Source organism: Syngnathoides biaculeatus, chromosome 7 (genome assembly GCF_019802595.1).
Source record: "Syngnathoides biaculeatus isolate LvHL_M chromosome 7, ASM1980259v1, whole genome shotgun sequence".
Taxonomy (NCBI): Eukaryota; Metazoa; Chordata; class Actinopteri; order Syngnathiformes; family Syngnathidae; genus Syngnathoides; species Syngnathoides biaculeatus.
The window spans coordinates 17,658,727-17,683,943 of NC_084646.1; the positions used below are offsets into that span (position 1 = coordinate 17,658,727).

A 25,217-nucleotide genomic window follows, 5' to 3' on the forward strand; every position below is an offset into this window, starting at 1 on the left:
GGAATAGAAAATCTTGTAAAAAGTCAAGACAAGTCTGCACACACCTGCAGTACTCTTACATTTTTTTCACTGTGCATGGTTCAAGAGAGCTACTGTTCAGAGTATCGTCACATTCCAACTGAAAGACTGCATAAACTTTCACCCACAAATGGTGAGTCTTTAAAATCAGAATTTTTTAATTTGGTTCAGTTTATTTAGTTCCTTCCACTTATGAGTTCTAAGGCAACCTGTCTAACTACACAATGACATGGGAAAAAGTATTTGTTTTCTGTGAAGTGTGTCAATGAAGAAAACGGCTATTTGATTTGCAATTGATGCATTTAATTTTTCCCTGGATTTTTCAATAATAACCTCTCAAACATTTAATCAAATTATATCTTTGTTTTCTGTGATTAAATGTTTGTGAGATAAATGATTTTAAAGTGCTAAAACTGGTACTGATTTCTGATACTGACGAGGCCCTTCATCTGTTTACTTTCAGGTTTTAGCCCAACTAATTGTAGACCTTATATAAAAAATCCAAAGAAGCATACAGTAACTAGATCAATTACCTTATGTAAACACTGATAAATAAAACTCTTTCACTGCTACCCTTCCCAGTTAACAGTGAGCTTTGACTTCCAAAACCGTCAATGGCAGTGAATGTGTTTGTTTTTACATGGACACTTGTGATCTCCTGCCAATTGTTATGACTGATGCACGGTTGAAAGTTGCAGGAAAAGAGGAAGATGTTCAAATGAAATTAAAAGTTCTACAATTACTATTTTTTTCCTCATAGAATGATGGATGAACACTCACCCAGTCAACCATCCACAGAGAACTTTGTCACGGCCGACTATATCGTCTTTGGTTTGATGCTACTAGTCTCCGTGGCTATAGGACTCTATCAGGCCTTGAAGAAGCAGCCACAGGATGCCAGTACTGATGACTTCTTTACTGGCGGTCGCAGTATGTCAGCGGTGCCTGTGGGACTCTCCCTCTGTGCCAGCTTCATGTCAGCCGTGCAGGTTTTGGGAGTTCCGACAGAGGCTTATCGCTATGGATTCAAATTCCTTTACATGTGCCTCGGACAAAGCATCAACTCTCTGCTGACTGCCTTTTTGTTCCTGCCGGTTTTCTTTCGGCTTGGCATCACAAGCACCAATCAGGTTGTAAATAACTTCCCTCTGAATTAAACAGAAATTCAGTAAAGTTGTTTAGTACAACAAAGGCAAAAAATTACTACTGAGTTTTTGTGATTTTAAATCATGATTTAAAGTCACGTCATTTTAATATCGTACCTGTCTGTAGTGTCTGTCCGTAGTCCGTCTTGGCTCCAATCTGTACTGACTGTAATGGTGTAAATTAAAAATCTGTTTTTGTATTGGCACAGCATTACTATTGTTACCGATCAGGCACATATGCCGCTGCTCCACAAACTTTCATGATTAAAGTAAAATGAATTGTTTTTGCAGAACACACAAATCATGAAATAATCAAAACAATATGTCTGTTCCTCATACTTACAACCTTGCCAGAGGTAAAAATATGTCATACGTGACTGTCACAACTAAATGCACTGTAGCCCTTTTAAGTGCAAGGAACCATATCTGAGTGTTTGAGTGAGTGGTTTGGTTATAAATCTCGTTGGTGTAACACAGCCTTCAAAAATCCTTTAGATTTTTATGTTTGGTTTACAACTTGTAAAGTCCCTAACTTGCATTTACTGTACATCCTGGGGGAGTCATGTGGATGTATATGAGTTTGCATATAGATGAGCACTTTTCAAACATTTGTCAGCATGACTGGAACAGGTCACAGAAGCAGTTCATTTCCAAAAGCTTCCCTTTGGCCGAGAAAGATGAGCTGTAACCCATTTTATGGTGAAAATTGTTTCAGATTCTACTGTACTAAACCTGTTTTGTCATCAACCTTACATAGCCATAAAACACTATGTGAGGTCTATGTCCCAATAACTAATGAAATGCCGTGAAGGACACAAATCCATTGATGAACACATGATGTCCAACAGAGTCACAAGTGGAAGGGAAAACCCAACACTTGGGGATTGAAAATTTGGGCACCCAACTCCCCTAACTATATTATACCAATATTAAAAGACAGGAAGTAAGCCACTAGCATTAGTGTAACCTAGTAACCAATGTTAGTATATTTACCTTTAATTAATGGAAAAATAGAAATAAAGCGTGAAACCCTTTTCAACCTCAGTTAATTTTCCTGCCTAGCTACACGATTCTTGGTACATCATTCAGTAATTCCAGTAGTCAAGGATAGACGAGCCACTGACAGCAAACACACAAGTGCTGCATACTTAGAGTGCATTCATCTCAGGAGTCCCGTGCCCCAAATTCTTCTGTCAACTGCGCATTGACAACTTTTGACAAGTCAAAAAAAGGTAAAAAAAAAGATCTTTGCACCCCAACTAGAAATAGGTCACAAAATTAGACATCACAGATGAACAAAAGATATGTTCGCATCGTTGATATATCCTGGTCATCTATCAAAAGATATGAGTATATTTTCAAACTTTGTGAGTAGTGGTGCAGCGCCCCAGTGCCCCTATTGGCCAGGCACGTCGATTACACCTCACATAATTTTCCTTCAAGGAGAAATGGATCTGGATTCTTATAGGATAATCATATTGAAAAGGGATGAATGAAATAGATCATCATAAAGTGAATTTATCTGTATAGAACATTGTATGCAGAATGTGCTTTACATGATTAAAATATTTAAAAACAAATAAATAAAAGTTTGAAAAATGAGGAAAACAGTGTACAGTGCAAGAAATATTTAAATTGGAAATCACATATGGATGATCATTAAACAAAATTTTGTCTTATCTTGAAATATATTCAATGTACTATAGTTGTCTTGTGTCAGATTTCAAACTCCCAAAAGCTTCAAAAGAGACTATTCCTAGTGTAAATATTTGTCCCCGCTCTCTCTGACAAAAAAGTTGAAAGAATGTTGGTGATGATCAAACCTAATGATTATAAAAGGTGACGAATGATCAGGAATGTGTGTGGAGGTCTTGAAACATGTTGTAAGTGTGGCCTGTCTACCCGTCACAGTATCTAAAGATGAGGTTCGGCAGAGGGATGCAGCTGCTGGGGAGTGTCCAGTTTCTTGTGGCCACAGTAAGACAAGCACACACTTTGTCCGATTCTTCGCTGTATTCCTATTTTGGTGAAAAATTGTGTTCTCAACGTTCAGTCAACTCAAATCTCCATAACATCTCCTGGACAAATATCAATATCAGGTTATTTCCAACAGCCATGATGACTCATTAGTTCAACAGCACAAATGATTGCGTAACTAATATTTTTGTAGTTGAATTACCGACATTAAACTGGGTGGAACTCGTGTTCAAAAAGGAACTAAGGGTGTAAACTGATGTCAAAAAATATTGGTTTAGGTCTGGCTAATTATATTGGCAGCAACACAGTGGAAGACTGGTGAACACATCTACCACAATTCTTAGTACTCGAGTTCAAATGAGAGTTCAAGACTTTCAGTTGTCCCGCAACCGTTTTGAGGATAAGCGGCTCAGAAAATAGATGGGTGGATGGACTCTGAATTGCCTGCAGGTGTGAATGTGTGTTTGAATGGTTGTTTATGAGCCCAAGATTGGGTGAGGACCAGTACAGGCTGTGCTCTACCTCTTGCCGCAAAAGAGCTGGGTTAGGCTCTGTCACACCTGCGACCCTCGTGAGGATAAGCGCTGGATGAATGGATGGATATATACAAACGGCTGAAATAAATATTGCCATTTTTACTCACTAAATATACTTCCAATGGTGGTATTGATCTGAAAATTTCACAAGATGTTTGGAATCACCTGAGCGATCCATAGATACAAAGAAAGTAGAAAAAATAAACTCAGAAATGACGTTGAATGTGAAATGATACAGGGAAAAGTTTTGGAACCCATGAAGGACGAGAGGTGCAAAAAGGCATGGAAAGCGAAGAGAGCACCTAAAATCTATCAAAATCAAACAGCAATCCAGCCCCTCGTAACTGCTGGCCGAGTCCTAATTGATGGCCAACAAAAAGGTTTCATTGCCCAAGGTGTGCATCAAGATACATCTCGTGATGGGTAAGAGCAGAGAGATGTCTCAAGATCACTGCAAAGTAATTGTTGGAAAACATAATGATGGCATTGGTTACAGGCACATTCTCGTGTCTAAGCTTCTGAGGGTTCCAGTGTGCACAGTTGGGGCCATAATATGAAAGTGGGAAGCCAATCATGCCACTATAAATTTGCCTTGATCAGGTCTTCCTCACAAGGTTTCTCATAAAGAAGTGCAAATAATAATTAGAAGAGTTGTCCAAGAGCCCAAGACCATCAGTAGAGACCTTCATAAAGTCTTGAAATTAGCAGGTCCCTTTGTCGCAAGGAAAACAGAAAGTAATGCACTCCACAGCCATGGTCTGTATGCATGCTCATCGCCAGAACCCATTGCTGAAACAAAAGCATGGCAAAGCCTGTTTAAGGTTTGTTGAACAACATTTGGACAAGCCAGTTAAATACTGGAGAATATGGATTGGTTTTCAATTACGTCACCACCACCCGTAGACCAATCGGATAAATTAATAATAGAAAAAAAAACTTAAAACAAATCAATAACACGCTTCACCTATCACGTGTGTTCTCTGACCTCTATGACACACAAGATAGTGTAATTGGAAACCTATCCATAGTCTAGTCATCCACTCATCCATCCATTATCTACCGCTTTTCCAGGTTGGGTCGCGGGGGGGAAGTAGCTTCAGCAGGTATACCCAGACTTCCCTTTCCCCACCCACTTCTTCCAGCTCTTCTGGAGGGATCCCGAGGGGTTCCCAAGCCAGCCGAGAGACATAGTATCTACAGCATGTCCTAGGTCGTCCTTGGGGTCTCTTACAGGTGGGACATGCCTGGAACACCTCACCAGGGAGGCATCCAGAAGGCACAGAATCAGATGCCCCAGCCACCTCATCTGGCTCTTCTCAATGCGGAGTAGTAGCGGCTCGAACCGAATCGAGCCGCTAGACTAGTCAGACGAGAGAAAATTTTAACTGTTCTGAGGACCGAGGTTCAAATTCCAGCCCCGTTTGTGTGGAGTTAGCATGTTTTCCCCTTGCCTGCATGGGTTTTCTCCAGGTACTCTGGTTTCCTCCCACATCCCAGAAACATGAATTCATTCATTGGAGACTCAAAGTTTGTCATAAGTGTGACTGTGAGTGTGACTGCTGTCTATCTCTTTGTGCCCTGAGATTGGCTGGCAACCAGTTCAGGGGGTACCCCGCCTCCTGCCCTTTGACAGCTGGGATAGGCTCCACCACTCCCCGTGACCCTTGTGAGGATATGTGACTAAGAAAATTGATGGATGGATAGATACTTATTTCATCTGCTGTAAAATGATTCAAAACCTACTTCAACATTACGGTGACTGCATTTGTTGTGAGTAGCACCTTCAAACAAATTGAACAGCCGAAGCAGAAAAGGTCCTTGTATGTGAAAGAGTTCCCTGAACTGTGTCGATATTTAATGTGACTCACTAATTTGATGTTCAGTACAGTAATATGTGTAATGGGATAGGTGACACATTCCAGCTGTTGGGAAAAATGTGAGCCTTTATGGGCTAGCTGTATCAGAACATCACTGGCAGTCGGAGCAGTTCACTCGGGTGTAAAACTGCAATTCACAATGGGCCAGAATGGAAAATTGTGACAGTCATGGGCCAAACTCAACATTTATATAAGATTGACTGTGATTCAGCATGTTTTTCCCTTCTCTCCAGATGTTAAACCTTATTTATATGAAAATATACAACTGAATCTGGAATATGAAAACTTGAAGATCATAAACACATGAAACACATGGAGTCACCGATGGCTTTGTAATACACACGCCTGACTTTGGTGTGGGCAGCATGGGTTCAATTCTTGCCCAGTGATACGTCAATATGTGCCCTGCGACTGACTAGTGACAAGTTCAGGGTGTAGTCCGCCTTTCACCTGAAGTTAGCTGGGATAGGCTCCAGCATTCCTACGATCCTTGTGAGGATAAGTGGCTTGGAAAATGGATGGATGAATGAAGCATGAGGAAATGTGCAATGAAAAATATCACTGGTGTTGGCTTCTTATTTAAATGGATAAAATGTTTAGATCTGAAATCCAAAATCCATGCCTATTCTCACCTCAAGCATGAAGAGATACTTTGCCTCTCACCTGTTTTCAAAGCTCCTGTTTTCCATTTTTGATTTTTGCCATTTTTGGGAAACAGAGGTGTAAAGTTACCCGAGAAGACTGTTAGAGTGGTTGTTAATGTCTGCAACTTATAAGAAAGCGACCCTTGCTGGCCTTGACTGACGTGATAGTGCACTACCAAATCAGTGCAGGATTTGTAGTATTACTGGAGGATGCGCCACATGCTGGCTCACCAGCTCTAATACACATTTGATGCGGTCTTGCAGGCCAAAAATAATTGGGCCCACATATGGCCCACAGCCCTGAGTTTGACATATGCGTTAGCTGGATCAAAACAGCCTCTGGAGTGTGTAAAAAAATAAAGGCGTTTCTGTCTTTTGAAGGATTCGCACACAGCAAGATTTGACAGGGAACGCCCACATTTCAGGGTTGCTCCACCCAAAATGCGTTGACAAATTTTCCCTTTTACAGTGTGCAGACCCAGAAAAAGAACGCACCTGCAGCTTTATTTGCTAACACACATGGGAGAGTATAGCACTAATGGTTAAAATTTAATTGTAGATGGGTAGAAAATGCTCATTCTCACACAAATACAATTGGATACTGCATGTTGAAATAAGACCGCTATGACTTCAATCTGTCGTGCTTTCTTTCTCTATTTTCTTTCACCAGCTGCTATACACTGGGGTGGTCATTTATGCACCAGCATTGATCCTCCACCAAGGTGGGTGAGATTTCCTGATGCTCACATGACTCCAGACATTTTTGTCGAATTTTGGCCTGTGATGTCATACTTGTATTATGTTGCTGGGCATACAATTGATTTTGTCCCCATCAATGCAAAACAACAACAACAATACACAAAAACTTCACTTAAAATGACATTAACCATTTCACTGTGTGTTGCCAGTCAGTGGCTTCCGCCCAAGGTTCTTTCTGCTCTTTATTTTCCCTCACAGCAACTGGACTCAATATGTGGATGTCTCTTTTCTCTTCCGGAATCATCTGCACCCTGTACACAACTCTGGTAACGTCTGCAAGTATGCCAACTAATGAAGTAATTCCCAACCGGTGTGTCATGGGGAAATTATCTAGTTTGGCGAAATTTAATTGGTCAGAAAATGTTTTATTTGTCACAAATAGAGTTATGACGTCAACCTATTGTGACAGGCTGAATAATTAAATGCTTTGCCACTATATCGCAGAAGGTCAAGTAAATTAACGTGTTTTCACTCTGTGACATTTTGGCTTGGTGGTGGGCCATGAGTTTTTTCCAATGTAAAATATGCGTCTTGGCTCAATAATGGTTGGGAAGTACTGCACTGTGTGCACTCGTGTCATGTATCTCAAGATATACCTGTTTCTAAGTGTCTCCTGTATTATCGGTCTGTCACAGGGGGGCATAAAAGCTGTGATCTGGACAGATGTTTTCCAGATTGTTGTCATGTTTTCAGGCTTTATGGCCATTTTCATCCACGGCACAGTTCTGGTTGGTGGTCCTGCAGCAGTGCTGGAAATTGCTACCAATGGATCGCGGATTAATTTTAATGAGTAAGTGATGACAATTTCATTAGTCCAAAAGTATTCTTTCAGTGACAATAGAGCCAGTTGATTTTGATGCAATGAGTATAAGCCTTCTGTTACCATTTTTCTACAGAGCTAAGTCGCTAGTCAGCCGCATGGCACATATCGACACCATCTCTGAACGGGAATTAAACTCATGCTACTCGCACAAGCTTTGATAATCACATTAGCGACACGGAGGGAATGACATGTATGTGTACGTATATACATTTTTTATGAATTCACCTTGTTTTTAACTGCTTAACTGACTCAAAACTAATCATTAGCTTGAAGAAACTGCTGCAAGTGAAAACTACCCCTTTGAAGATGTCAGGACTTGCTGTTAAAATCACTCAAGTGTACGCTCACTGTTCATCGTACTATTAAATGGCGCCTTAGCGGATCACAAATGAATGACTCAGTCTTTTGTTCTTCAGTACACCAGTACACAAATTCACTGACCGAATCACTCTTCAGTTCTTCAGTACACCAGTTCACTGAAAGAATTACTCAGTTCACTAAATTCCCTCCTCTGCCTGACGCCGACTGCTCATCGGTCATTCGTTGAAGTGTGTGACATCGCTGGCGAGTCGTAACTCAGTCCCACCCCAGCCTGCACGCTGGCTGCACATTGGTCATTCGGCAAATATTCAGAAATGGTTCAACAGTTCCGTTCCCGTTCCCAGGTGACTCCCTTATGAAAGTAAATATGCACCACCAGGATTTGAATTAAAAATGCCACTGAATATTTTATGTTGTAAAATTCACATTATTTCTAAGTGATCACATTTCCAATAGCTGTATTTCAGTTTAACTTTTCAATGTTAACAAATTTGCCATATAAAAAAATTCAACCTTTAAAATTCTAAAGCAATATTTTCAGTCTCCTAAGTTTCAACTGGGCGGCCATGCCTGTGTGGAGTTTGCATGTTATCCCCGTGCCTGCGTGGGTTTTCTCTGGGCACTCCGGTTTCCTCCCACACCCCAAAAACATGCAACATTAATTGGACACTCTTAATTGCCCCTAGGTGTGATTGTGAGTAAGGCTGTTTGTCTCTATGTGCCCTGCGATTGGCTGGCAACCAGTTCAGGGTGTACCCTGCCTCCACCTTGTTGACAGCTGGGATAGGCTCCAGCACTCCCCGCGACTCTCGTGAGGGTAAGTGGAAAAGAAAACGTATGGATGGATGGATGGATGGATGGATGAGATTCAACTGGCTACAATTCGCTGTCTGAAATTCATCGTCTAACACCCAGCCAATCCAGTGACGCTTTCTTAGTATGCGACACTAAGAAAGCGAAACTGGAATGGCTGGGTGTTGGGTTCTGACTTGAAGTAACTCTGCCTTCTTAACAATGAATTTAGACGGTGAATTTCAGACAGCGAATTGTAGCCAGATGAATCTCAGGAAACTGTAAAGATTGCGTTTCAATTTTAAAGGTTGAATTTTTTTATATGGCGAATTTGTTCACATTGAAAAGTTAAACTGAAATACAGCTATTGGAAATGTGATCACTTAGAAATAACAATGTGAATTTTACAACATAAAATATCCAGTGGCATTTTTAATTCAAATCCTGGTGGCACATACTTACTTTCATACTCGCTCGCTTCCCGGCAACGACCAAGCAAAAAGAACCAATCAGTTCAGAAACTGATTTGCATCACTTCCTTCACAAAAAAGATTCATTTTTATTAAAGAAACCTTGATGAATGTAACAACACTAGTCTAGATTCTGGGTGAGTTGAGGGGGGAGAGCGAAAGGGGCGTGGGGGTTCTTTGCTTAAGATCAATTGAGTACCGGTAATTTTATACATTTGTACAAACTAAGTGAAATAATTGTACTTCAAGGGGCTATCTCTGGATGTTTTGTACAGTTTCAACTTTGACCCACGACAACGTTACACATTCTGGAGCTTGACTGTTGGGGCTTCACTTTTGTGGCTGTCCATGTATGGAGTAAACCAAGCTCAAGTCCAACGATACATCTCCTGCAAGACTGAGAGACAAGCCCAGTGGTGAGTCATCTTGGTCCACACTAAAGAAATCAAAACAACAACACAGCAGGTGCTCACCTATAGGGGGCTGTTTGTAAAACTGCTCCGACCAAAAATAACAGCAACATTTTGTCACATTTAGCTTCAAAATTTGTTTTTTTAAAAATGGTATGAATTTTAGTCCCTTTTCTGACTACCTTTTACTTTCAAAAAATATTTTGTCAACTTTATCGAACAAATATTTTTAATGTTTAGGGTCACTTTTGTGAAGTGTGACATGAAAGTCGAGGGGACGGAGGGCGGAAAAGAGAGCAGTGGACAGATAAAACAACAAGGCAGAGACCGTTTCCTCTTACTGGCCTGCCCACTCAGCATGCTTACAAGTGGCAATGGAAGTGAGGGAAGAAAAAAACAATGCTGATGCTCCTGTGGCTCTATTTTTTTTTTTTCCTCAACCCGGCCATTTCAGCACGCAGTGTCCACCCGTTTCCTCCTTGCACTCCCACGACATCCACACGAATGGCTGCTTTCTTCTCTAGTTGCCCATTGCTGAAAGTAAGCAGCGGCCTATGGTAGAAGCAATGAGGCAGATGGCGGTCACTATGTTATCTGCCTTCCTTGCTTGAGGAAGTAGGCTGAGGTCACACCCTGTGAGGATTTCCGAGGGCGAAGCAACATGTTCCAACTTCACTCAGCCATAACCCATTGTAGAGTTGTAGAGATTTTTTCTTAAAAGTGACACTAAACTCTGTTTCTGAAAATGGTTTGTTTGTTCAGATAGTGATTATCTTTGTTCATTTCCCTGTAAAAGGTCTAAAAATACACTTCTTTGCTCTGAAAACACAGCTTTTATTGTGGAACTTACTTTTCTTGACTGTCTAGATTTACATGTTAGCTAAATATTTAGTTCAACCTGAAAAAAATTTGTATTTAAATTTAACATTGAGTTATACTTATATTTAAATTTAATGTTTATCTGTTACATATATATTTAACATTTATATTGAAGTTTTACCCTTAAACATATATTTAGCGTTTAGGTTTTAGATTTAGGTGTCAAATTTAATATTTGGATTTAACTTCACAAAAGCAAATACTGCTTTAAACGTGAATAAAAGTGACTCTCGAAAACTCACACGAGTTTTTTTAAACACTGTTCGAAGCTGAACGTGACAAAATGTAGCCGTTATTTTCAGTCTGAGTTGCTTTACAAACAGGACCCCATACTGAACAGCACAGGCTATGATGTTTTTCGGGTGAGTGTGTTGGTCTTATTGGTGAACAACTGGGCAACAGCAGCCTGCTCGAAAACACATCAAAACCGCATATCCTGGTTGTGCTGGTGAGCAACTTTGTGGCCTATGCTGTTTTTATTTTTGTTTTTTAACAGGGATTCCTATTGCTATCCCTACCTCTTGCAGACTTTTTCGTGGAGGTAGACGGCTGTGTTAGCTCAAGCAACATTGCACAAAAAGCAAACCCAAGTACTATACTGTATGTGATATTAATGTGACACCGGCTTTAGTTACAGGCAATGAGGAAATCAAAGTTTTTCTCTTTCCCCCATACAAAGTATTCATATTGAAACCGATTCACTTTTAAAATTGGGGTTATGATTTTTTTCTTGCAGGGCACTATTTGTCAACCAATTAGGTTTGTGCCTAATTGTCAGTAGTGCAGGAACCTGCGGCATCGTTATGTTTGCTTATTATATCAAGTGTGATCCTCTCCAGTCTGGCAAAGTGGCTTCTCCTGATCTTGTAAGTCGAGTGCGGCACGTTGCTGCGTCTTTGCTCGTCCCATTGCTTATGCTTTCTGTCTTTTGTCCCGAGTGATGGAAAGACAATCATGTATTATTTTGTGGCACATTTTTAAATTGGTTCGCTTCAATGGTTACTTAAGTTAGGAAGCTTGTGAAAAATACAAACAATAACACTGATAAAAAACTGATACAATATACATACCACTTTGAAAATATACTAAAAGCCAGTCAACTCTAACACTTTTTTCTCTCCTCATTTTCTTATGATGCAGTATATGCCGTACTTTGTGCTTGATATATTCAAGAGCTATCCTGGCTTTCCAGGTCTATTCCTGGCCTGCGCATATAGTGGCACTCTGAGGTATTTCAATTTTAAAGAATTTCATATTATTTATTGAAAATCATCGATGAAAGGAGCGATACAGTATTATTAATTGTTTTCACAATGTAAAAATTTTCCCAGGTGTTGTACTAACTTGCTTTCATCAAAATACCTTTCAAACTGCAAATGAATGGCGTTTGCACAACTCTGGTTGTGATCCGGTGGGGAGGTCCGTTTGTTGGGGTTCCTCACAATCACGCCCATCCAGGTCTCACTGTTATTGCCCACTTCAATGCCACAGCATTGAAGTCTCTGAAGGGAGCTCTCCCCAGAAGCCTCTCCAAGGACTCAAAAAAGGATGGGTACTCTGAACTACTGTTTGTTGCATAGGCACAAACACCATTCAGGACCCATGCCCCCACCCCAAGCCGATGGGAGGCTTGCGTCTCATCCACCGGCTTGAACCCCAGTGTGGCAGCATAGAGCCTGGTGGAAGTAAGTATCCCCACACTTGCATTAATCCTCTGGCTGTGGGAAGCTCCAGAGTGAAAGAGTCCAAACTGTGTGTGGAAGCGAGGCCAACAATCTCTAGCTGTAACATCACAATGACACACAGCAGATTAGGCTCCATCCTTGCCTGAAAAGTGGTATTCCACATTTCTAGAGTCAGTTTCTTTAGCCTCAGGATCAGACCCCAAAGGTCTCTGCGCTCGGCAGTCAATCAGCTAACTTTTCACCTGAGCCCCTTGCCCCTCCCACAGATGGTGATCTCATGAGAAGGAGGATGAACCTCTTCAGGTTGTGTCCGGCCAGGCCTCATAGGTGCAGGCCTGGTCACCAGGCGCTCACCATCGGGCCCCACCTCCAGGTCTGGCTCCAAAGGGGGGCCTCAATGACCCAAGTCTACGCGAGGGAAAATTAATTAATCATCATCATTAGTCATACTTGTCAGAGGGAGGGTCATCTGAGCTGGACTTTGGCCCCTCACCTAGGACCTGTTTGTCATGGATGACCCTTACCAGGGGAATAAAGCCCAAGACTAACTCCAAGATCAGCTCCTAGGATCATTGTGACACACGAACTCCTCCACCACAACAAAGTGAATGATAGCTCAGGGAGGGGACTGGAGAGAATATTGGTCTCAAAATACTCATAAATTGTGAGTAAATTGTGATGTGAGAAATCTGGGCCTTTTTAATAAAACATGAAGTTGATATACTTGCAGGAAACCATGACTTGACCTTTGTATGAATGGCAACAGTTACACAAGTTTATTTTACTTTGTTTTTTCAAAGATACATATTTGTAATTAATAAATACATTTCACATTAATTAAGTGAAAATGTAAACATTTTCAACTGCACCTCTGATGATCCCTCACAGCACACTTATGTGCCAAGGCACCTGGGTTGAAAATTACTGGTCTGGTTCATACAGTCCACCTCCACCAATTCAGAGTAATTCGACTAATAAATCCTGTTCAGTGACCAAAAAGAATGAAATGATGAAAGACTTTTGCTTGCATTTTTTTTTGCAGCACAGTTTCAACAAGTATTAATGCAATGGCTGCAGTAACAATGGAGGACCTTTTTCAACAATATCTGCACCATATGAGTCAAAAGAAACAGATCCTTATTTCTAAGGGGCTGAGTAAGATTGATTCATATTCATTCATGTACATTTTTTTTTGTCGCACATTCATTTAAAATGTACAAGGTTGCGGCTGTTGTTCAATGCAAAGGAGAACAGCAGCATGCTGTTGCTGTCACATACAATGATGCCACACTATTGACTCCTCTTTGTTTCTATTTTCTTTCAAGCCTTCCTCTATGGAGTTGCATGTATAATCATAGCTGTTCTCGCCTCCTTTCTGGACTGGGGAGTTCTTCAGGTAAACAACTAGGTAACCAATTTTGTGCATGGCATCTTCTTTATCAAGTGAAACCTCAAAAGTTAAACAATCTATTCTGTGTTGCTGGTTGCCTTCCAAGTTGTTCTACAGTAATTTCAAAATATAATTTTACTTTCATAATAAACTTTGTTCAAATGTACAGGCAATATTTAATGTCACCATTACATTTTCTTCATCTTTCGTACTGCTCATCCTCACTAGAATCGCAGGCATGCTCGAGCCTATCCCAGCTTTCTTCAGGCAAGAGGTGGTGTACACCCTGAGCTGTCGCCAGCCAAAGAGGCAGTGTACACCCAGAACTATCGCCAGCCAGTCACAGGTAACATAGAAACAAACAACTACAGTATTCACATTCACTTTCGCACCCACAGGTAATTTATAGTCTTCGCTTTAACCTACCATGCATACTTTTGGGGTGTGAGAGAAAACCAGAGTACCCGGAGAAAACCACACAGGAAAGGCCAGATTTGAACCAGGTCCTCAAGACTGTGAGGCAGTCATGCTAACCAGTCGTCTACCATGCTATCCCTTTATATTTTGCCACTTTACAATAAGATTTAAATAAAATAACACCACTCGGGCACGGTGGAGCAACTGTGAAGAGCGTTGGCTTCACAGTTCTGAGGACCGGGATTCAAATCCCAGCGCCACCTGTGTGGAGTTTGCATGTTCTCGCCATGCCTGCATGGGTTTCTCCAGGCACTCAGGTTTCCTCCCACCTCCCTTATATAAAAAAAAGTATTAATTGGAGACACGAAATTGCCACCAAGTGTAATTGTGAGTGTGATTATTGTGTCTCCATGTGCCCTGCGATTAGCTGTCAACCAGTTCAGGGAGTGTACCCTGCCTCCTGCCCGATGATACCTGGGATAGGCTGAAATTCATTCTTCTTTTTATCATGTTGAAAGCTCTAAATGTGTGTTGTTAGAGGCGTAAAGCTAAAACCCAATGCCTCTTGCCGCAAGTTTCACATCTTCAGTTCAACTATTTTTCCAGAGTCATTGTGTTCTCTCCTCAGGGGTCTTTTACCGTCATGGCTGTGGTCAGTGGTCCATTGCTCGGTGTATTCATCTTAGGGATGTTTATTCCAGCCTCAAATAAACTGGTGAGGTTTTATTTTTATCAAATGTGAAGGAGCTTCAGAAAATATTAGCACAAACCTGACAACATTTTGCGACTTCTTTCAAAACTGGAGTAGGCATACGACTAAAACAATTTTTTTGTTTTTCCTATGCCGCTTCAGTTTCAGTAGCAGCAATAAAATGTGGGGGAAAAAATGATAAATGGCTTTCTTTTTTCTTTTTCTTTTTTTTTTTTTTTAACACTTGATGAGGTTGGGCCTTCTTTTTTGACCAAGTACTCCAAAAAAGTCACAAAAAGAAAAAGTGATTGCTTCAAAGTTAAATCTTTGATGATCCTGAGCTGAAGTCTCATATCATATGCCACCATCTTACATGACGTCTGATGACGTTTCAGACTCAATAGCAGTTAAAAGTATTTGCCCCCCACCTGACTTCTGTTTTTTTTTTGTGATTTTTTTTTTTTTTTGCATGGCTATCACACATGAAGGTTTCCAATCATCACACAAATTTTAACATCACTCACTGACATACCAAGGAAGTACAGAATGCAGTTTTCAAAAGACAATTCAATTTATTAAGGCGCAAAAAAAAATACAAACCTTTCTGTCACTATGTGTAAAGGTAATTATCTTCTTCTTCTTCTTCTTCTTTTCCTTTCGGCTTGTCCCGTTAGGGGTCGCCACAGCGTGTCATCTTTTGCCATCTTAGCCTATCTCCTGCATCTTCCTCTCTAACCCCAACTGCCCTCATGTCTTCCCTCACCACATCCATAAACCTTCTCTTTGGTCTTCCTCTCGCTCTTTTGCCTGGGAGCTCCATCCTCAGCATCCTTCTACCAATATACTCACTCTCTCGCCTCTGAACATGTCCAAACCATCGAAGTCTGCTCTCTCGAATCTTGTCTCCAAAACATCCAGCTTTGGCTGTCCCTCTAATGAGCTCATTTCTAATCCTATCCAACCTGGTCACTCCGAGCGAGAACCTCAACATCTTCATTTCTGCCACCTCCAGTTCAGCTTCCTGTTGTCTCTTCAGCACCACCGTCTCTAATCCGTACATCATGGCCGGCCTCACCACTGTTTTGTAAACTTTGCCCTTCATCCTAGCAGAGACTCTTCTGTCACATAACACACCAGACACCTTTCGCCAGCTGTTCCAACCTGCTTGGACCCGTTTCTTCACTTCCTGACCACACTCTCCATTGCTCTGTATTGTTGACCCCAAGTATTTGAAGTCGTCCACCCTCGCTATCTCTTCTCCCTGTAGCCTCACTCTTCCCCCTCTACTTTTCTCATTCACGCACATATATTCTGTTTTACTTCTGCTAATCTTCATTCCTCTCCTTTCCAGTGCATGTCTCCATCTTTCCAATTGTTCCTCTGCATGCTCCCTGCTTTCACTGCATATGACAATATTATCTGCGAACATCATGGTCCAAGGGGATTCCAGTCTAACCTCATCTGTCAGCCTATCCATTACCACTGCAAACAGGAAGGGGCTCAGAGCTGATCCCTGATGCAGTCCCACCTCCACCTTAAATTCCTCTGTCACACCTAAGGCACACCTCACCATTGTTCTGCTGCCATCATACATGTCCTGTACTATTTTAACATACTTCTCTGCCACACCAGACTTACGCATGCAGTACCACAGTTCCTCTCTTGGTACTCTGTCATAGGCTTTCTCTAGATCCACAAAGACACAATGTAGCTCCGTCTGACCTTCTCTGTACTTTTCCACAAGCATCCTCAAGGCAAATAATGCATCTGTGGTACTCTTTCTAGGCATGAAACCATACTGTTGCTCGCAGATACTTACTTCTGTCCTGAGTCTAGCCTCCACTACTCTTTCGCATAACTTCATTGTGTGGCTCATCAACTTTATTCCTCTATAGTTCCCACAGCTGTGAACATCCCCTTTGTTCTTAAAAATGGGAACTAGAACACTTTTCCTCCATTCTTCAGGCATCTTTTCGCCCGCTAGTATTCTGTTGAATAAGTTGGTCAAAAACTCCACAGCCATCTCTCCAAATTGCTTCCATACCTCTACCGGTATGTCATCAGGACCAACTGCCTTTCCATTTTTCATCCTTTGTAATGCCTTTCTGACTTCCCCCTTAGTAATCATTTCCACTTCCTGGTCCTTCACTCTTGCCTCTTCAACTCTTCCTTCTCTCTCATTTTTTTCATTCATCAACTTCTCAAAGTATTCTTTCCATCTATTTAGTACACTACCGGCACCAGTCAACACATTTCCATCTCTATCCTTAATCACCCTGACCTGCTGCACATCCTTCCCATCTCTATCCCTCTGTCTGGCCAACCTGTAGAGATCCTTTTCTCCTTCTTTCGTGTCCAACCTGGTGTACATGTCTTCATATGCCTCTTGTTTAGCCTTTGCCACCTCTACCTTTGCCCTACGTCGCATCTCGATGTACTCCTTTCGCCTCTCCTCAGTCCTCTCAGTATCCCACTTCTTCTTCGCTAATCTCTTTCCTTGTATGACTCCCTGTATTTTGGGGTTCCACCACCAAGTCTCCTTCTCCCCTTTCCTACCAGATGACACACCAAGTACTCTCCTGCCTGTCTCTCTGATCACCTTGGCTGTCGTCGTCCAGTCTTCCGGGAGCTTCGGTTGTCCATCGAGAGCCTGTCTCACCTCTTTCCGGAAGGCCGCACAACATTCTTCCTTTCTCAGCTTCCACCACACGGTTCTCTGCTCTAACTTTGTCTTCTTAATCTTCCTACCCACCACCAGAATTATCCTACATACTACCATCCTATGCTGTCGAGCTACACTCTCCCCTACCACTACTTTACAGTCAGTAACCTCCTTCAGATTACATCGTCTGCACAAAATATAATCTACCTGCGTGGTTCTACCTCCGCTCTTGTAGGTCACTATATGCTCCTCCCTCTTCTGGAAATAAGTGTTCACTACAGCCATCTCCATCCTTTTTGCAAAGTCCACCACCATCTGCCCTTCAAAGTTCCTTTCCTGGATGCCGTACTTACCCATCACTTCTTCATCGCCCCTGTTTCCTTTACCAATATGTCCATTACAATCTGCACCAATCACAACTCTCTCGCTGTCTGGGATGCTCAGAACTACTTCATCTAGTTCCTTCCAGAATTTCTCTTTCAACTCTAGGTCACATCCTACCTGTGGTGCATAGCCACTAACCACATTATACATAACACCAAATCATTTCAAATTTTAGTCTCATCACTCGATCTGATACTCTTTTCACCTCCAAGACATTCTTAGCCAGCTCTTCCTTTAAAATAACCCCTACTCCATTTCTCTTCCCATCTACTCCGTGGTAGAATAATTTAAACCCTGCTCCCAAACTTCTAGCCTTACTACCTTTCCACCTGCTCTCTTGGATGCACAGAATATCAACCTTTCTCCTAATCATCATGTCAACCAACTCCTGAGCTTTTCCTGTCATAGTCCCAACATTCAAAGTCCCTACACTCAGTTGTAGGCTCTGTGCATTCCTCTTTTTCTTCTGACGCTGGATCCAGTTTCCTCCTCTTCTTTGTCTTCGACCCACAGTAGCTGAATTTCCACCGACGCCCTGCAGGTTAGCAGTGCCGGGGGCGGGCGTTGTTAACCCGGGCCACGACCGATCCGGTATGGGATTCTTTAGATGAACGCTCATATTTGTTTGGCACAGTTTTTACGCCGGATGCCCTTCCTGACGCAACCCTCTGCATTTATCCGGGCTTGGGACCGGCCTACAGATTGCACTGGTTTGTGCCCCCCATAGGGCTGCATTGTAAAGGTAATTATCCCCCCTGTTAAATCACAAATCACAAAATCACCTTGGCTATCCACAAATTTACGAAAGGGGAGTCTGGAAAGGTTACAAAGCCATTTACAAGACTTTGGGGCTCCAGCAAAAAACTGCCAGAGCCATAATCCACAAATGGAGACAACTGGGAACAGTGCAAACTTTTCCAGAAGCGAACGACCAACTAAAATTACTCAAAGAGTGTGACAACGACTCCTCCAGGAGGTCACAAAAGAACGTGGAACAACATCTAAAGATCTGCAGGCTTCACTGGCCTCAGTTAAGACTAGTGTTCATGACTCTACCATAAGAACGACACTGGCCAAAAATGGCATCCATGGGAGAGTTCCTAGGTGAAAAACGTTGCTGCCAGTAAAGAATACAAAGCTTTGTCTCCCATTTCCCAAAAAATGTCATCATGATCCTCAAGACTTTTATTCTGTGAACTGCAGAGTCAAAAATGTAACTTTTGGGATGGTATGCAGCCTACTAGATCTGGCGTAAAAATGGCACAGAATTTGATAAAAAAAAAGAAAATTATGCCAGCAGTGAACCACGGTGGTGGCAGTGTAATGGTCTGGGGCTGCTTTGCTGCCTCAGGACCAGGACAGCTTGCAGTTATTGATGGAACAAGGAATTCTGCTGTGCACCAGAAAAAGTACATGCTAGAAAACCCTCCAATATGGCAGAGTTGAAATAATTCTGCAAAGAAAAGTGGGACAAAATTCCTCCACATTGGTGTGAAAGACTCCTCACCAATTGTCGTAAATGCTTGATTTCAGTTATTGGTGTCATGGGTGGCGCAACGTGTTACTGGGTTCAATTACTTTTTCACAGAGGGTCAGAAAGTTTGGGGTTTTTTTGTGCCTTAATAAATTGTCATTTGAAAAGTGCATTTTGTATTTCCTTGGGTTGCCTCTGAGCGATATTAAAATTGGTTTGATGATTTGAAACCTTTGATAGATATGCAAAAAAAAAAATCCTGAAATCAGGAGGGGGCCAACTCTTTTTCACAACACTGTATTTCCCCAGGTTTTTGATCAGGACTAAATTTTAAGACTTCAGGGGAATCTGTCTTGAGAGCTTCGATTGTGAATTTTGACGTTTCAGGGGGCATTCTCAGGAACAGCAGTGGGCTATTGTATCTCTTTGTGGCTGGCTGTTGGTTCCACTCTTTACCCACCCAGTTCAAGGACCATGGGCGTATTGCCAAGTTACACAGCCAAGTGTGAACTTCAAAACCTCACCCTGAATAGCACTCACCATCAAGACTCCATCTCAACTGCACTTCATCCTGACAACCCAGGGTCAGTGATAACTGAAACGCAATTATTTATTTTTGTCAGTAATGACATATATTAAATACACACGTCAAATTTCTGTGCATGGACCTTGTAATATCAGTAATATCCAAGGCATCAAGGAAGTCTTTATCTCTTCCAATATCTAGGGGCCTGCATAACTTGTACTCTATCTCCTATCTCTATATTGGTGCCATCGCAACAAGCTCAGTTGTCATAGTTGGGCTCTTCATAAGCTATGCTACAGGTAAGCATACGGTATAAAGACACTCGGGGCACATTAATGAATAGAGTATGTAATGTGATTGGAGGCGGCACGATGACTCAGCTGGAAAGTGTTGGCCTCACAGTTCTGAGGTTCTGGGTTCGATCCCGGACCTGCCTGTGTGGAGTTTGCATGTTCTCCGCGTGCCTGCGTGGGCTTTCACCCAGCACTGTGGTTTCCTCCCACATCACAAAAACGTGCAACATTAATTGGACACTCTAAATTGCCCCTTGGCATGATTGTGAGTGCGGCTGTTTGTCTCGATGTCCTCTGCGATTGGCTGGCAACCAGTTTAGGGTGTACCCCGCCTCATGCCCGTTGACACCTGAGGTAGAATCCAGCACACCCCACAACCCCTGTGAGGATAAGTGGCCAAGAAAATGGATGGATGGATCTGATCGTTTTTCACACACACATTTGACCTTTCTTGCTCATGTTTCGTGTGTCGGTTCTCGGTTTGGCAAAGTGTCCACCTATGTAAATATGGAGCTTGTTTCAGCTAGGCTATGTTCAAATTTTATGCTGAATTTATATGTCACGTTATTAGGGAAGTGAGCACATTTCTCCCAACACGCAGGACCAATGAAAAGAACTGATCTTAACGACGGTTTATTATGGTGGGACTTGGGTAAGAAGCCAGCAATCATCCAATCACAAGGCGAGGTAATGATGTCACATTTTGTTCTTAAAAAAAGAAAAAAAAGTTGATATTTTTTGGTCTTGTATTTTATTTTCTCTGGGCACATTGATATGATTTTAGTAATAATAATATATTGTGGCTTAGTCTGCCTAGAGATTTATTATACATTCCATATAAATATTAGCTGTATAATAATTTCAGTTAAAATAATCGACAAATACTGAATTTGAATAGTTCTATTTTATTATGTGGCTTGTTTGACATTCATGCTCTGGTTAAATAAATTATTAATCAGACGTCACTCAACAACTACTCATTACTTAAGTAGTGTTTCGCTGAATACTTATTTAATCTTATTCAAAATATTGTGTGAAGAACTACTTTTACTGATTTGAGTCATATTATATTAAAGTACAAGTAATAGGGTTCTCACACGAATACAGTTTTTGGCTACTCTAACCTTCTCTGTCCATGCCTGACCCTGACTGACTGGGTCTAGAAAATAATACTAATTGTCATAGTCAATTCATGGTTTTGAAGTGGGTGCTAAAAGTGTTATGTTTCATGGGGCCCCAAACTAATTTTTCTAAACAATTTTTTCCCCCTTTTTAGAGCACAACATGTACAGAGCGTCAGTGTGTGCCTATGATGGAGCCGCGCGAAAGTGATGAAAACCACGCACAAGAAATGGAAACCTTTAACATTATTAAGTCCATTGTCCAAGTCTAAACCAAAGATTTTATCCATACACATGCACATCTTAATTTCCCTCATGGGATTAATAAAGCATCTATAAAACTAATTATTTCTGCTACTTCTGTAATTGTTGACAAATGGATGATCATAGAGCAGACACCACAAATTAGGAGCAATCTAAATAGATCTATTTATCCAAAGATGCACACAAATGAAAAGTACAAATCGCAAATAATCAGAGTGTAAAACAATAATGACTAAATGTCATTAAGAAACGACTAAACGGGGGTAACAAACACAAACAAAGAGGTGGATATGCCAAACCATGAGATAAGTTGGCCACCTGTTGGCTTCTCACAGTAGTAGAAGACTGACTGCTCGCGGATCAACGAGGCAGTAAGGTCATGGTCCGAGCTATCAACACTAAGGAGAGAACAAGCAAGAAATTGCAGGCAGAAGCATGGGAGTACACCTCAACATCCAAAGATCCTCCAGCGCCAGGAAGTTGACCTGGATTTGAAGGTTACTGTGTGTAGCAATTTCATTCTTCTCAATGGCAGCAGAGTGGGAGGAACACTTAATTGACGCCAGTTGGCAGGTGAAGTGGAAGCCGTCCTACATTCATCTATGAGCCGGTCCAGCAGCTCAGAGTAAGGCTCGCACAGCAGCAGCTCACGTAAAGGTGTCAAAAATGCGTTTCTGCTTGGACCATCTGAATTTTGCCTTCCCCGGATGTGGTTGACCCGAATGTCATATGGAGCCAGTTTGAAGACCCACTGCTGCTCAAGCTCCTGGCTTTCGCGACCGTGGGACTCCATCAGGCCCTGAAGAAGCAGCCACAGAATACCAGCACTCATGACTTCTCCACTGGTGGTCGCAGTATGTCCGCAGTGCTTGTCAGTCTCCCCCTCTGTGTCCAGCTTTATGTCAGCCGTGCAAGTTTTGGGAGTTCCATTGGAGCCTGATTGCTATGGATTAAATTTTTTTTAGATATGCCCCGGACAAAGTGGCAATTCTTAGCTGCCTGCCTTCTTGTTCCAGTCGGATTTCTTTTGACTCGCAAGCACTAATCAGGTTGTGCAGAACTTTACTGTGAATTAAATGGAAACTTTGTTTTTCTTGAAATTAACTGATAATTGTCTCGTCCTAAATTTGACTTTCCAAGTGCCTGAAGGGAAACTATATTCCTATAGAGTGAATGTGTGTTGCACATTTGTCTTTCAAAACGCTGAACGACTGTTGGTGATGATAAAACCAGGCAATACAAGAGGTGAAGAATGATCAGGAATGTGTGTGGGGATCTTGAGCACACCTTGTCTTAATCTTCGCTGTGCTACAGTAATGTTGAAAATATGCAATTGCTGCTTTCTTTCGACTCCAAGTTTCACATCATTCCATAAGCAAAGAATTGACAGCAGTCAACGGGTTTTGGGTTGTATAATTACTTCTATACCAAAAGTAGTCCAATTTGTTGAATGTACCCAATATTTGTGGTTCTTTCATTCATCATCTATACTGTTTATCCTCACTATGGTCACGAGTGTGCTGGACCCTATCCCTGCTATCTTTGGGCGAGATAGTGGATGTGCCAACCAGTCGCAGGGAACATATGTATAAAGAACCATTTGCACTCACACCTACGAGCAACGGTCTTCAATTAACCTAGCATGCATGTTTTGGGGAAAACCTATGCAGGCAGGAAAGGAACATACAAACTCCACAAAGCCCAAAGCAGTTCCTCAGAACTGTGAGGCAGATGCGCTAACCAATTGCCTACAATGCCGCTAATATTTGTGATTGAATTAGCAAACTAAATTTGTGGCACCGGTAAAGCAATTAAGGGTGTAACTGAAGTATTGGTTTTGGTGTGACTGTTTGTAAATAATAATAGTAAAATCTTCGAAGCTTTACAAATTTCTTATGTGTATTCCAGGCATTAGTGTGCTCTGGGAGGGATCATCATGTGTCCCATGCAAAATGATCCAACTTCCCTTGATTGGGCTATTTTTTTACTTTTTTTTTTTTTTGCGTTATTTTTTTACAACTATTGTATCTTTTTCAACTACACATTATGTATGATTTGATTTATATTTGTACACTTATATGTATCTATGCCAGCGATGTTAAATAGGTTGACAGACAGAAAAACTACAGGAAATGTCAATTTTTGTTATTTGTATTTCATGTTTTTTTTTTTTAATCTTTTGCTCGGATCGACCTGCTTGTTTACCACTGCTGCAAAAAGAAATAGGATTGTGTTAACAGTTTCAATGAATATAATATCAAGGAGACTTGAATAAACCAAAAGACTGATGATGATGATGATGCAAAATTGGTGCATACAATGGTTGTTAAAAATAATGCTTCTCTGTGCACCCATTTTATATATTTGTACAATTATCTTCACTCAACACCGGCTATGGTTAATCCAACCATCATTGTCTTCTCACATCCTAAAGCAACAGGTCAGTTGAGGAGTTGTACATTTGATATACTTAGAATGGAATAATTGTATCATGTAAAAGTATCTATCTCTAAAACATTTGTACAGTTTTGACTTCAACCTAAGATGATGTTACACCTGGAGGTGGACTGTTTGGAGTCCACTTTTGTGGCTGCCCAAGTGTGGAGTAAACTAAGGTCAAGTCTGACACCAAGAGACGGAGCCCAGTGGTGAGTCATTGCAGTAAAATATGTCATATCCCATCTCTTGGAGATTTAGCAGGCCATGTGTTAGCAAGCAGTGTTTACCAAACTAATGTCGCAAAAATCTGAAACGTGTGGCAATTATCTGAGATATCAATTATAAATTAAAGTGATTGAAATTTTTGAAGCAGGGAATAACAATCACACTTTTTCTCCCGCTTCTTAAAAATGTCATGTTTGGCTCAATATTTTGCCAATGTTGACTCATAGTGCTTCAGTAGGCTAATTAACATAAAAATAAGTCAATATTAAACTCAGGATGATGATTTTTTTTCTTGCAGGGAAACATTTGTGTCTATATAATTGTGGAAAGGGAGTAACCTTGGGTATTTGTGTATGTTTGCTTATTACATCAAGTGTGAGCCATTGAAGTCTGGCCAAGTGTTTTCTCTCGATCTAGTAAGTCGAGCTCCGCATAATGCTGTGTAAGTGGGTGATACCATTGCATATTTTTCGGTGTTTTTAAATTAACAGACCAGATGATAGAAAGATTAATCATCATACACTATATCATAAGGGGTGCCGATTGTTAAACTGCTTATGTCCAAAATAACAGCAACATTTTGTCATATTTAGCTTGAAAATGTGTTTTTAAAAAATGGTTGTGTATTTTCAAGTCACTTTTCTGCATATTTAGAGCGGTATTTAACAATTTTATAGTTCAATCAAAATGTTAAAAATATATATTTATATATTAAATATATTCTCTCAGAGGAGTACATGACATATACATTGCCGTGAAAGTATTTGCCCCCTCCTGAGTTCTGTGTTTTTTTACTCATTTATCACACACAAAGGTTTCAAATCATCAAAGCAGTTTTAAGATCACTCAGACAACCCAAAGAAATTCAAAATTCTGTTTTCAAATGACAATGCAATTTATTAAGGCACAAAAAGAAATCCAAACCTTTCTGACCCTGTGTGAAAGAATACTTGCCTCCTGAACCTAAAAATGCGTGGTCCCATTCTTGGCAGCAA

The 25,217-nt window shown here is 41.2% G+C and overlaps 1 protein-coding gene across 1 annotated transcript; it reads left to right on the forward strand.

The window, feature by feature from the left end:
- Positions 1-783: 783 nt before the first annotated feature.
- Positions 784-21,578, forward strand: slc5a5 (solute carrier family 5 member 5). Its single transcript, XM_061825345.1, has 15 exons — positions 784-1,148; positions 3,075-3,140; positions 6,868-6,919; positions 7,155-7,222; positions 7,592-7,746; positions 9,638-9,778; positions 11,388-11,517; positions 11,792-11,880; positions 13,379-13,491; positions 13,662-13,732; positions 14,772-14,858; positions 19,742-19,890; positions 20,046-20,179; positions 20,775-20,860; positions 21,450-21,578. The coding sequence occupies exons 1-15, from the start codon at positions 855-857 to the stop codon at positions 21,564-21,566; spliced, it is 1,752 nt and encodes a 583-aa protein (XP_061681329.1). The 5' UTR covers positions 784-854; the 3' UTR covers positions 21,567-21,578.
- The last annotated feature ends 3,639 nt before the right edge of the window (positions 21,579-25,217 follow it).

Bases quoted from the DNA above. Each gene is read 5' to 3' on its own strand.
- slc5a5 (XM_061825345.1), top strand. From the start codon at position 855: ATGCTACTAGTCTCCGTGGCTATAGGACTCTATCAGGCCTTGAAGAAG. The intron at 7,747-9,637 runs GTAAGTGATGAC...TGTTTTGTACAG, and splicing joins TCGCGGATTAATTTTAATGA to TTTCAACTTTGACCCACGAC. The intron at 11,518-11,791 runs GTAAGTCGAGTG...CTTATGATGCAG, and splicing joins AAGTGGCTTCTCCTGATCTT to TATATGCCGTACTTTGTGCT.